The 13,630-nt window shown below is 38.2% G+C and overlaps 1 protein-coding gene across 1 annotated transcript in view; it reads left to right on the top strand.

Moving 5' to 3' along the window:
* Window positions 1–2,849: 2,849 nt before the first annotated feature.
* sntg2 (syntrophin, gamma 2) overlaps window positions 2,850–13,630 on the top strand; it is an 81,313-nt gene continuing 70,532 nt past the window's right edge. The window contains exon 1 of the mRNA XM_062440682.1: window positions 2,850–2,918. Within this exon, the coding sequence (XP_062296666.1) occupies window positions 2,850–2,918 (69 nt within the window). The remainder of the gene's footprint in view (window positions 2,919–13,630) is intronic.

Here is a 13,630-nt window from a genome sequence, read left to right as displayed (position 1 = left end):
TGTACCCTCACTTGACTAATGAAAGTGTCACTTCTTATACATTTTAAAGGAATAGCTTGAAGTTTTTGGAAATGTAATTAATAATATTTACTTTCTTGCTGCCAATTACATCAGGAAATTGATACCACTCTGTTAAATATGAGGCCACAGCTGGTTAGATTAGTTTATCTTAAAAACTGGGAACACATGGAAACAGCTAGCCAGGGTTTGCAGAGCTCATTAACTAACACGTTATATCCTCTATCTGTTTGCTTAATCCATATAAAAATCTTGCAGTGTCAAAACGTCATGTTGTGTGTTGGGCGAAAGCTTGATATCTTAATATAATATGTTAGTGGTAGAGACGCTGGTAGACCTGTGTATTGTGTTATAGTTGGACAAAGCCAGGCTAGCTGATCCCAACTGCCATAGCTTTTTACGCTAAACTAAGCTAACTGGGTGCTGGCCATAGCTCTGTATTTTATGGTACGTTCCATTTGTACTCTGAAGTCAGAATGTCCAAGTTCACAGTTGGAAATTTCAACTAAAATTCCTCCTGAAGTCGGATTTCCGACTCGGAAGGTTGGACGAATGTCACCAGCCCCCAACCTCAAAATCCAATATGGTAGCCCTGTGCATCAACAGTGTGAAAGTTGTAGTAATATCCTGTATATTAGCAGTTTTGTCCTATTTGTGTTTCATTAAATCAGTCATACACACAGCACTGTCCTACTTCTATCTGTGGTAGTGTTGCTATGCTGTTTGTAAGTGGAAAAAACAGCAAAATGCGTTTTTTTAACTGGTGCTGCTATCAATGGCTAACATGGCTAGAACTGGTTTTATTTACTTTTATGGAACTATTCAAACTCAGGTATTACGTCATTCCCAGCTCCGACTTCCAACTTCCAAAGGTAAATGGAACGCAGCACAACATACAGACATGAAAGTGGCATGAAAGCAAATAAGTGTATGTCTCAAAATGTTGTGGCCTCATTTCCTTTTGTTTTGAAAGGTTTTTAGAGTAATGCTATTGCATTTGTCCTGAAGTCCTTAACATTCATTCAAGCAGAAAATGGCCAGTACAGGAGAGCAAACAAAATCACTCGGTCAAAGCAGCAATCAAATGACTACTGGTGCTGAGAATGAGCCATTCTTAACGGCCCCTCCTGTTGCAAAAAAAATCCATGTGTGCTTTGTGTCTCTGCAGTGCTTTGTTTCAGTTGCTTGTGGTACTTAGTGGTTATTTTTGCTTTTTCCCATTTAGACACAAAGTTCACGTTACTGTGTAGAAATATATTCGACATGAGCTGTTTAATTTATTGAATGGTACATGGTACATAGATTTTTAAAATCTTTCTTTCCTTGGCCCTGACTTTTGAGCTCTCTATCAACCACTGAATTTGTTTTTACCTGTGCACCTCTGCTCTGTGCGTATAACTACAATTCAAGGTTGAGTACTGATTCCAACAAGGTCTGCCTGCTATATTTGCAGTAGCCAAAAATCAGTTGTGGATAGGTTCTGCTCAAATCCGTGACCCGTGCTATAAAAAAAAAAGTCGTCTCATCAGATTCAGCAGAAAAAAGTATCATTTCATTATGCTGTCATTTCAAACAAGATGCTGAGTGGCTGCTGAGTGGATGCCTGTTATTGTAGTGTGATGCTTAAGGAGCATTCCTGACAACCACACCTGCTCCAGTCCTCTGATGATACTTTTTCACTCTGTCTGATCATAGTGCTATGCATGAATGGCAACATACAGTATACTACACTATAGTTTTCCATCATTAACCCTCCCAGATGTGCACAAAAGCTCTAAACCAGAGTATAAAAAAATGATGATAGGCCTGCAATTCAAAGTGAAACCATCTCTCAGGCACTGCATGCTCTTTCGGTCTCTATTTATAACCCATCTACTGTATTGCTCCTGACAGTGGTGGTTATTGCAAGAGGTATCATATTCTGTGTATGAACCCTTCTGTCTATACTGCTAAAATCCAATGTAAGCCTGGTGCAGCCGGATCTGAGTCTGAAGGTTGTAGGAGTCAGACAGCACCCGTTCCCTCAGGCCAGCTTTAGTATGAGGAGTCAGTAGTAAGACACCAGCTCAGAAAAAAATCATCTCTGACCCATCACCCCCCCCACCCCACCCCCCCGCCACCCAACCCCCCCCCCCCCCCCCCCCCCCCCCCCCCCCCCCCGCCAGGAAAATGAGCAAGGCCTCAAGCACTGCCTTTAAGGCTTACACAGAAATTAATTTGTATCCATTAAGGTTGCACACTTGCAAGCCTCACCTGCACACAGAGTTAAGGGACTGGGTGTAGCTTCATATTGATTTCATGTTTTGTAGCAGTGAATGCATTTAGAGATGGTAATGTATCCCACCACTACTACATTGCCTCTACTACTGCCACTCCTAGCACCAATTACTCTCAACTGCTGTCATGACAAATAGGCCCATGTGCATAATCTATACTGGCTAAACACCACATATATGCCCTCAGAATTGAAACACCAGTGAATGGGTTAACGCGCTTTGCTTTGACGCAGGAATGGTTAATAGGAGGACAGGCAGCAGGTGGAGAGAGGCGTGCAGACTGATGAGCAGCAGAGGAGCCAGTGTGTGCAAAGCTGAGCCGTGGAGAAATAAGCAACGATTTGCCATAACTAATTTGTCCCTGCAGCCGGTGAAACACTTGTAAATTGCAGGATACAGAAAGCTTTAACAAAAGCCTGACAGAGCTTATAGGCATGGTTTCTCTGTCTGCCTCTGTCGTTGAACGGGACGCCGGCGCATAACGCTCATTGCTGGATAAATGACTTGAGAAACTCTCGTCGAAGTCAGCGGACAGAGAAAGCGGTTTGATGGGAAATGAATGTGCCCGGGAAACAGCAACCGGAGCTGATCGAGCGACCCGCCAGTCTTTTGGTTCCAACTTCGGCAAGTAAACCTGTTTTATTTAATGTGTACAATAAACTTAAACAGCTGACCAGGTCGCCTTTTTCGACCTCAATGAGATGTGTGATGTGCAGGGGTCGTTAGTAAAAGCATACACGCAGTTTTGTTCTTTGATGTGGAGGAAACGCCAAACTGCATTTAAAAAAACGCTTGTTATGTGTTCCCTCGTTTATAAATAATTGTACATACCTTGCATGCTTTGAGATAATTGTTTCCCTGAACCATTAACGGCATTTACTCAGTTCGGCATACATTGTTTACATGATGATGCTCTTACTTTAACAAATTAATAACTTTTAAACGGCGTTTCGCAGTCCGCCGTCATTCAAATAACGTTACACCGCGCAGGGCGGGGAGCAAACAACGCATATGCTTATACAAGTTTAGATAAGATTTCGTTGGAACACGGCGCCTCATTTATCATATTGTATACGCCGAATTTACCAGAAGACCACAAGTATCTATTAAAAGCTTTTTCCCCTGCTCTGCGAGTAATGTAAATTTGCCCATAAGCGAGAATATATTAAAGTGGCAGATGTGTGAATGGAGGCTGGTATGACGCTCTTTTCATACGCTGTGACGTTTGAGTAGTTGTGCTCCACAGACACAGGCTCAACATAACTTTACATTATTATTATTATTCCTAAACCTCCAATTTGAAGATTGACATTATTAATAATTATTATTATTGATTATTCTGGCTTCTGTGATCAAAATCACAGCTATTCAATAAGTAACTGATTAATTAATTGCCTGCTTGTACTGAAACTGCTTTTGTGTATATTACATTCACTATGTTTTTCATAGTCAGGCACAGACATATGAGTTGAGCTTTCCTAAAGAACTTAATGTTTAACTGGGTATTGTGGTTATGCATCATCAATAAAAACACAAATAATTTAAACCTTTTTAATATCTTACAGGCCTATAACCTTTTTAACATTTGTATTTGCTTTATGCAAGGCTGCTGAACTCAAAATGCAACATATGACATTTGTTACTGAGCATTTAATCAAGCACAGTCTAATTAACTGAGCATAACTATTTTTGATTCAGCTAAGGATTGTATACCACATTACACTTGATAATGAAGATGACAATCTACTTGCTTATCTCTTCATAGACACCTTTCATTGGCTTATCTTTTCATGTAAAGTTATGTAAAGTTCTGAATAGCTTCAGTTGAAACATGCTGTATATCCTTTTGGGCTATATATGACCCCTCATTCTCTGCATGGTACTCAGCTGTCATCTCTTATTGCTTCCACTGGACACATAGCACCTTTAATTTCATCAGTCCCCGGAGTCCCGCATTGTGTGCACTTTCCGTTCACCAAGCATTTGCTTTTAACACTGGATACGTGAGTCTCAAGGCACTCAAGTCTGCAGTCTAATTCTGCTTAGTGTGTGTTCACTTTTCACACATATCCCACTCTCTATTTACCGAAGACTGATGGCTGAAATTACACAGTAAGCAGAGTTTTCCTGTTGCAGTAGGCTTTCGCTCCGTCATGGTTATTTGTGAACAGATGGTGTGCAGTTTGAAGGTGTTAACGATGGACTTTTGCATGAAGTTTTAAAAAGAAATGCTTTAATTAGGCTTTGAGGTTAAGGTTTAAATTGCTGTTGTTGGGAATCACTGATAAATTACAGACATGGACGAAATAATTGCATTTTATTAAAAATAATACACCATTCACCATGAACAGTGTTGAAATTAAAGGCTGTTTCATTCTCAGTGCATGTCTATGTTTGGTTTGCAGTGGAACAAAGCAAAAAAGTTCATGCTTACTCTACAAAGACATTCAAAAATTATTGATACCCTTTGGAAGTTGTAAGAAATAATTAAATGGTAGTGATAGTTTAAGCAGACTTAACAGACTGTTTTAATTAGCGAAGATGTTTCCAATCTTTTAATCACTCATGCAGCCAGTTTAAAAGAAGAAAATTAGTCACACAGTTTTGTGCCATTGTGTTCATCACATTGAACATGGAAAACAGAAGGAAAACTAGGGGGAGGTCTGAAGACATTAGAAAAAAGGTAACAGCCAAGCATGGTCAATGTAAAGGTTACAAGACCATCTCCAAAAAAGCTTGATGTTCCTGTGACCACTGTTGCCAATATTATTAAGAGCTTTAAGGCCCATGGAACTGTAGCCAACACCTCTGGAGGTGGTCAGAAGAGGAAAATTGGCCCAAGATTGAACAGAAGGATTGCTGAAATGGTCAAGAAAGAACAAGGAAAACAATCCAGATCCTAGCTGATCTTCAAGTTCCAGGTACAATGGTTTCAGGTCGCACCATCCATTGCTGTCTGAATGAAAATGGCCGAAGACCTAGGAAGACCCCACTTCTGAGAGAGAGACACAAAAAAGCCAGACTGGACTTTGCCGAAATGTATGCTGACAAGCCACAGTCCTTCTGGGAGAATGTGCTTTGGACAGATGAAACAAAATTAAGGCCTTGCTGCCTCAGGCACTGGGTGCCTTGAATCTGTGCAGGGCAGAATGAAATCACAAGACTGTCAAGGCATTCTGAGTGAAACATTCAGCCCAGTGTCAGAAAGCTGTGTCTTAGTCACAGGTCACGGGTCTTCCAGCAGGATAATAACCCCAAACATACATCAAAAAGCACTCAAGAGTGGATGAGAAGAAAATGTCGGACCATTCTGAAGTGGCCTTCTATGAGAACTGATTTGAATCCTATTGAACATGTGTGCAAAGAGCTGAACCTTCAATCAAAAGCAATCAACTGTGTAAACAGGCAGTCGCTGTTACCCAATTTACACTTGGCATTAAAATGTGATGTGTATCTGGATAAAGAAAAACGTGTGAATGCAGGCGTAAATGCACTCGGGACACATGGTGATCAGAGTGAGATGGGATCGGCCAGACCACATTTGCAGGTGAAAAGGCTTGCATTGTGATCGGACCTCAATCGGGTGTAAATGCAATCTGTACATCGTGACCACAATCATAAGAAAACAATCGTCCCACTAGTTTAAAAGGTCACCTAGCTCCACCTCTTCCTGCCAGCTGAAGCAAGCCCAGTAAAAGCTACAGATCAGTGTAAACTAGAAGTCTTTGCTCACAAAAAATGGTTTGGAAATGAATAACGTCGATTCATGACAGCAATTTCCTTCACCTGGGATGCAACATGTCTGACAGATCCACCATCCAATTTGCATATTGAGATTCGATCACAAGGGGGTCACAACTGAGAAAAAAAGAATACATTTTAATACCAGGTGTAAATGCAAGGACCCATGGACCAGATGCCATTCAGATACAGACCACATGTTAATAGCAGGTGTAAATGGGGTCAGAGGCATTACAAACTGTATCATAATTTACATAAACTACAGTTTTAGGGGGACAAACAATATAAAAATGTGTTTTCAGAGTTCTCAACATGAAAATTAGTTTTAAAAAAATCTGTTTTAATTTAATGGCATGTAGCTGTTCAGTTAGCAAACACTTGCATTATAACTAGACTAAATTTCAGTTTGAACTTATGAAGAGCTTGTGCATCCAGTCCCTACAGTACAGTTGCAGATTTATCTCCAGGATACGACTCAAACTTGTTGTGTTGCAACCGTGTTTTACATTAATAATTTCTCATGTTCAGACATCAAACACTGTCAGTCTTCCAGAGTAAGTATGACAGCTTCCCCTGTAAATAGTGTTAGCAAATATGTCAAATCATACTGACATCAAAATATGCACAATGATGGAACTATATATTATTCACACATAGCCTTGCATGACTACATGAACCATTGGTAATTCTGACTTGTTGGTCTCACATCACTACAAATGGGATTAAATAGAGAAGAATACAATATGGTCATCAAGCAGTCAAACGCTGGCCTGTCCCTTTCTAAACGCATAAAAATAAGTGACATGCATGTCATATAAAATTTCCAAACCCCTGTGGTCGCATGCCTGAGGATTTCTCTTGACAGGAGCTGCACAAGCATAATTATACCCCAGTGGAGTGTGAAAGTCGATGCTTTTGTATTCAGGAAGTCAATCATATTTTAACCAAATCAGTCCTGTTGGAGCATGAACAAGTATTCTCTTTAACTTTTCATTTTCCCAGAGCTGCTCATGTAATTGGAAGGGACACAAAACAATCAGACTTTATATTCTAAAACGGAAATTTGGTTTCTTTAAAAAAAGAGGTTATATTTAGTGTCTTTCATTGCCTGCGCAATATTCAATTTTGCTCCTATCAGCAGAGTCAGGCTCTTCAAGATGAATAGTATAATTTAATGACCCTAGAGTAAGAATGCACACATGGAGCACATGTTGTTGGACTTCTGTCTGACTCAGCGTTTCCCTGCTCTGCTGTAAAATGTTTAGTAATACGGTACAAGATCATTATATAGATATTATTTCCTGTCAGGTAGCTCCACAGTTTTAGTTTAATCTCTTTATGGCATATGAACTAATGGTAAGAACTCAAGGAACCCATGAGAGTTGTGAATTGAGCCAAAGGGCAGACTCCACTCTTATATCATAAATTTGTCTTTTTCCTAAGCTTATAATTAGTCCCTGTAGGAAGTGCTAAAAGACATATATAATACAGTATTATGCCCAGTAATATTCCATTATTCAACTAACTACAAAACCAGGCATTAATTAAAGTCTTAATTAGATGATGTTTTAATTTTTAAAAATGTCAAGAGGATATGTAGTGTCATAAATCCTGACACATCAAAACAAGTCGCTCTGTCACATGTTTAGAACCTTTCTTGAAATGTTTCCTTAGCAAATAAAAGGAAAGTAGTCCTCTGCATTATTAATACCCACAGCGTTTCATTAGCATTTTTATTTAGATTCAAGGCGGGAAACTTATGCATTTTAATGTCCTATTCATTTCCAAGTGTGAGATATAAAGAAATCTGCCTTGTCCCTTCACCAGCTGATAGGGAACAGGTGTGGACCCTTCACAGTTTGACACCAGTACAAACAATGCACTAAAGGCAATTGTTGCATATCGAACTGAGATTCATCCTTGAAATGGGAATAAAACATTTTTTGGAGATATAAACAGTCCTAGATTAGTTCCTCAAATTCTACACTGGCCCCAAATTACTCCTCCCATAGTGCCGACAGGAGGACTCCCAGGCCCCATTCAAACCCAGCTCCTAACTTTCACTGTATTGTTCAAATTGCATTTGTTATTTGATTGCGTCTGCGCCCGTATTGTACGTTTGAGAGAAAGAGAAGACGACACTCGCATGTCAAAAAGCAAAGGGAATTCTTAGAAAATTTGCAGACTAGTTAGAATAATTTCCTTCTTCCAGTCGATCATCTCTCGCTCTTACCACATGCAATAATCTCACACGTGTCGAACAGATTTGGGGAAGCAGTGGCTATCACACAGTCATCCGCTGCTGTTATTTGAGCGGTAAAGCTATTTGAGACAAGCCTATTCAAACAATGAATATACAATAGAGAGGAAATACATCAAGTGGTTTTCATTCCCCACGGAGCCACTCTGAGTGGAAGATTGAACAAGGATGATTGCGGAAGATATAATATCATATTTCTGTGAGTTGTGTGCATATGAGGATACTGTATAGATCCATCTATACAGCTTATTGACCTTCCAGGATATTGACATACAGCGTTGAACTGCATACAGCAGGTTTACTGATGCATAGGGAAATTATCTACTACTATTATACAGTAAAATACCTGCAGTCATTTCAATCAGCTTTTGTGATAACTCAGTTTAGCTTGAAGAACTGAAGTCCCACATCATTACACACCTACTTGCTTTCCTTGCAAATCCCACATTTTTAATCTCTGCTCACATACATGTGTATTTCTTAATTAGTAGGTCAACACACAGCATTTTCATCAGCCACATCCTTACATAAAGAACTCTTTTTTATATAAATTATGTATTTAAAAGCAGCTATAATCAATACTTTTTATAATAATAATGTATTATTAAGTAATGTGAGAAGTGTTGCTTGTAGTGATGAACCCACAGAGAATTATCAGCGACTCTGCAGCTCCCTTCGGCTTTAAGGAGCTTAATAGTGAGGTTCAGCTCATTGTTTAGTTGTCTGGCCCCAATTTTACTGATTTGGTTCACTCTCACCGTGTTGTTTTCGACCACATCAGGCAGCAGCTTTCAGTTGGAAAAAAAGCTCTAAAAACCCCACTGTATACTACATGCTCAACAGCAAGGGCAAACAGACAAAGTTAACAAATTATTCCCGAACATAGTGGAGCATTTAGCACCTAATGAGCCAGATATTTCCCTTAGGAGTTGGTAAGAGAGCAACAACAAAGCTAAAAGAGAGTGAATATTGAATTCAGGTGTACACAACTCCAAATAAAGAATAATGTTGCTCCGTAACTGCTGCAAATAAGCAACCGTTTGCTAACAAGTATAACATATCAACTGAAGAGGTGATGATATGTCGGTGTTGTGTTCATGACTCATTTCCGCTGCCCCCAAGTGGCCAAAAAAAATCGGTTAATGTAGATTTAAAGGAACAGTTTGACATTTTGGGAAATATACTCATTTGCTTCCATGCTGAGAGTGTGATGAGAAGATTGATGCCGTTCTCCACATGAGAGTGTAAAAATCTTCTCAAGTTACTCTCGGCAAGAAAGTGCATTATTTATTTATTTGCCAAAATGTCGAATGCTTCCTTAGCACAGGTTTTTACTCATTTTTGTGTTGTACTTTCAATTTAATGTCAGAAGAAATGGATTTAAGAACAAATGAGAACAGTATGGGCTGACGAATTGGCTCGTTGAAATAATAAATGAATAATAAAAGTTATTGTACATAATTTGGAACAACTGGCTGTAAATTAGAAAGGAGTAAAGTTGGGTAATAAAAAATATCTATCTTAAGTAACTGACTCATAAGAACATCAGATCTGGTGCGTTAACTGTAACACCAGTGTTACCAGTGTAAGCCTGTGTTTATTGTACCACAGTCAGAAGCTGCTGCAGGTCTACCCAGCATGTCTGAGTCTTAAGCTCTTAATATTTTCTAAATATTTTTAAAACAGCTTGTGGAGACATGCTGCTGCATTGATTCTGATATAACTTTATAAAGAGGCACATTCATTGCAATTTAGAATAGGTCCAAGCAGAAGAAACTGAATGTCAGACAGACATTATGTCACATTTGTCTCTTTACTGCAATAAGAGTACATTCTGATTGAAAGAAGTGAAAACAGTTCTCTAAAAGTGATAATTAGGAGCGTGGTAAAGATGATGGATTATGTTCATCACTGAAGCAGTGTCTCTAGGCTGTTTTTTTTAATGGATCTTTGAAAATCCATTTATTAAAAAAACCAAAAAAAAAAACCCTTTAAATTAAAACAGATTTTTTTTTTTTTAAATCTGCGGGGCAACATTTCTCGTTGGTACAGTCGAAACTACTTATAGTGAGTTTCAGTGATCAACTGCTTATATGGATCTAAATGCTTGGGCCAGAATCATTCCTATACAAATGCTGTTTATATTATTTATTTAATTATTGACAAATCATTTTTTACTTAACTCCCATGGTACACGTATGATATGTACCTACAGGCTGTGGTATCATTATTGTCTCACAGTAACGCGACTGCATCCAGCTGGTTACCTGAGGCTGGTGCTTCGTGCTCTCTGAAATCATGAGGAAAAAAAGTCATTTTCTCTGAATGAAAAACATAGTCTCCTCGAAGCTCAAGACAAATTGCTAAAAAAAGGCTAGCAAGTTGCAGCATTGAAACATTGATTTGAAACAGCTGTACTGTCAATTACATGGTAATCTACATAAAATAAATAAATAAAATTATTATAATAATGATCTACTTATAGTGATCAATTTGACCCCAACAGACATGATCACGATAAGCGGTTTCCACTGTACTTGCAAATGGTAATAAGAGGTAACTTTCCCATAAAGAGCATGTTTGCAACTTATGAAATGTGCATGTTGGCAAAAATGCAATCTCACAGATTGCAAAAACGTATGTGCCTGCACATTTGCAGTGTAAGCCAGACGCATATTAACTATTTGCAAATAAGCTGCAGTATGTCCCTTACCCCATTACATAGCTGGTAGTTGTTATAAATACAGGAAATACTTTGTAACTCTTTGCTCCAACAGGCGGCTTTCAGCTTGGATTTGAAATATGATAAATGATAAATTGCTCAACCTTTCTAAAAGAAATCCAAATTAGGTTTGATAACTTGACATTCTTGTATAACTGTAAAGCTGCTCATCCATTTCACTGCACACACGACCCTAGGGTATTTTTTAATTGACCCCGCTCCCCCCTCCATTTATAAAAAGAAAAAAAGAGTACGAGCATAAATAGAGTGCTGGGTTTTGCTTTTCATCTTGTGTTCTACATCTCAGTCAGATTTCAGATGTTATGAAGATTTTTTTTTTTTTTAAGATCCAGATGAAAGTGCTCTGCTTGACAGAAGTAGTAATTATGACACCTGCCAACATCATACAGCACTTGTCATACATGCAGCTTATTCATTTTCCATGTGAAGAAAATGTATTGTTGTAATGCTGCAGATGAATCCAACTGTCTACCTGTTTGTCCACTAGTTAACCATAATGAGACCAACAATAGCTAAAACGACGAGTTATTAATTTGCACAATAGTTTTTCCTTGCATTTGTGTATATATGTAACTATATGTTTTTTTATACTGTACAGTTTGATATTTCAGTCCAGTAAATATTTCATATTTATTAATAGCCTAATTTTGTGTTCAGACATGCAGCTAGAGAGAATGAAGTCTATATGAATAAGGAGAGTGAAGTGATGTCTGATGTCTGGCTACGGCTCTGAGACAGTTTCACTCACAGAAACCTATGAATCATGGGCTGGATTTGTGTGAAATCCATGGTGAAGGATTTGTTCATGTTAAACTGAACTGATGGAATTTAAGTGTAATTCCCTAGAAAGGAGTGTAAATGGATTAAAGCAATATTTTAAATGTAAAGAAAAACCTTTCTATATGTGCTGTTTTGATGACTTCTCTAGAAATGGTGTCAGATCTGGATGTAAAATGTGTGCGTCTGGAGATTGAGCTCTGCCTGTGTTTGTGTGTCTTTGTGACGTGACAGTCGTGGTGCTTTTCAAGGTTATCAGTGGAAAGTTCCCTTCCACCGCAGCCAAAGTGAACTCAAATGTCAACTATCATCGGGAAAGAGACACTGAGGAGGCAGAAATGTCTGGGTTATTAAAATATGCAGGGAAAATGCTAATTCATTAAATAACGGTATGTTATTTGATTTGCGTAAATAAGTACAAGCTATTATACCACACTAGCAACTGAGAAAGTCTAAATTCTTATAGCATACAGAACAGCATCTCACATCCTAATCATCATATTAAGCTCAAGACATTAATAATATGCCACAACAGGTCTGTGCCTAAATGATTTCAAAGTGAAACTGAACAAGTGAAAGTGAAAATACATATTTTTCAGAGAAGCCTAGATGTCTGATTAAGTTTGATTTTGAAGAGTAAAACACATGGCCAGAAAAATTCTCTTAATCCACAAAAATGAGATGCGAGCCCTGTTGACATCTCTTGTGTAGCCTGTCCTTTCATTAAGTTTATTTCATTAAGCATCAACTTTACAGCATACACAAATATGCATCACGCGAGCACAATAACTTGGGCTGAAACAGTGAGTCAGTTAATTGATTAGTCAATCCACATTGATAATTGATCAGTAATTCTTATATCAGTTATCATTCCCACATGCCCAACATTTGGTGGTTCCAGCCATAGACTGTATATAAAGGTTTTCACTGAACCTAGTTTGAATCCAAGAGTTGCTGCTTATGGTCGGCGCCATCTTTTTCATTTGGAGCCAAGACTTTCTTAATAAGGAACCACTCGGCAGTGCAAACTTGGGCTAAATTGAGTTACTTTTGCAAAATGTGCATTAGCAGGGCAGGTATTGTAACAATTAAACTTACTCAAACAGTGACAACAGTCCTATTGGACACCTCCAGAGTGCATCACCAATTAGTTGTATCCATTGACAGCTGCTGCTGTTTTTAAAAATATTCTATAGACTTTATACCCTCATAAAATGTTGAAGGTATTAATCTATGAAAAATAACCCAAGCCTAGCAATAATGCGCCAGAACATGTAAAAAAAAAAATGGCTCAAGCCCCCAAACAAAGATGTAAACAATGCATGTTGCATTTTTATAATAACATCTCTAAAATGACAGTATGAAATGTGAGAAGTATTGCACGAATGAACCAACAAAGAATTATAACTCTTATAACTCTGTAGCTCCCCGCGGTTTTAAGCATCTTCATAGTGAGTTCCAACTGTTTTGGCTCATTCTCACTGCTATTATAGTGTTGTTTTCAGTGCAAAAGCTCTAAAAACCAACTTAATACTACTTTTACAACAGAAAACATAAAATATACAACTAGCTGGTGAACATAGTAGACCATTAAGAAGTTAAAGAGCCAGATATTTTCCTCAGGAGTTGATAGAGAGCAAAAACTGACCTAAAGGAGACTGAATATTGGACTTTCATTCATCAGGAGGACAGAAACATGGCTCCAAATGAATTATAATGTTGCTCCCTATAACTGTTGGATTTGAATATATGCATCAGTTTATTAACATGTTAACAACAGTTTACCTCATCAACTTAAAAAGTAATATGTCAATA

Source organism: Scomber scombrus, chromosome 19 (genome assembly GCF_963691925.1).
Source record: "Scomber scombrus chromosome 19, fScoSco1.1, whole genome shotgun sequence".
Taxonomy (NCBI): Eukaryota; Metazoa; Chordata; class Actinopteri; order Scombriformes; family Scombridae; genus Scomber; species Scomber scombrus.
The sequence above is the reverse complement of the archived record's forward strand: the minus strand, read 5'-3'. Positions and strand labels throughout refer to the sequence as shown.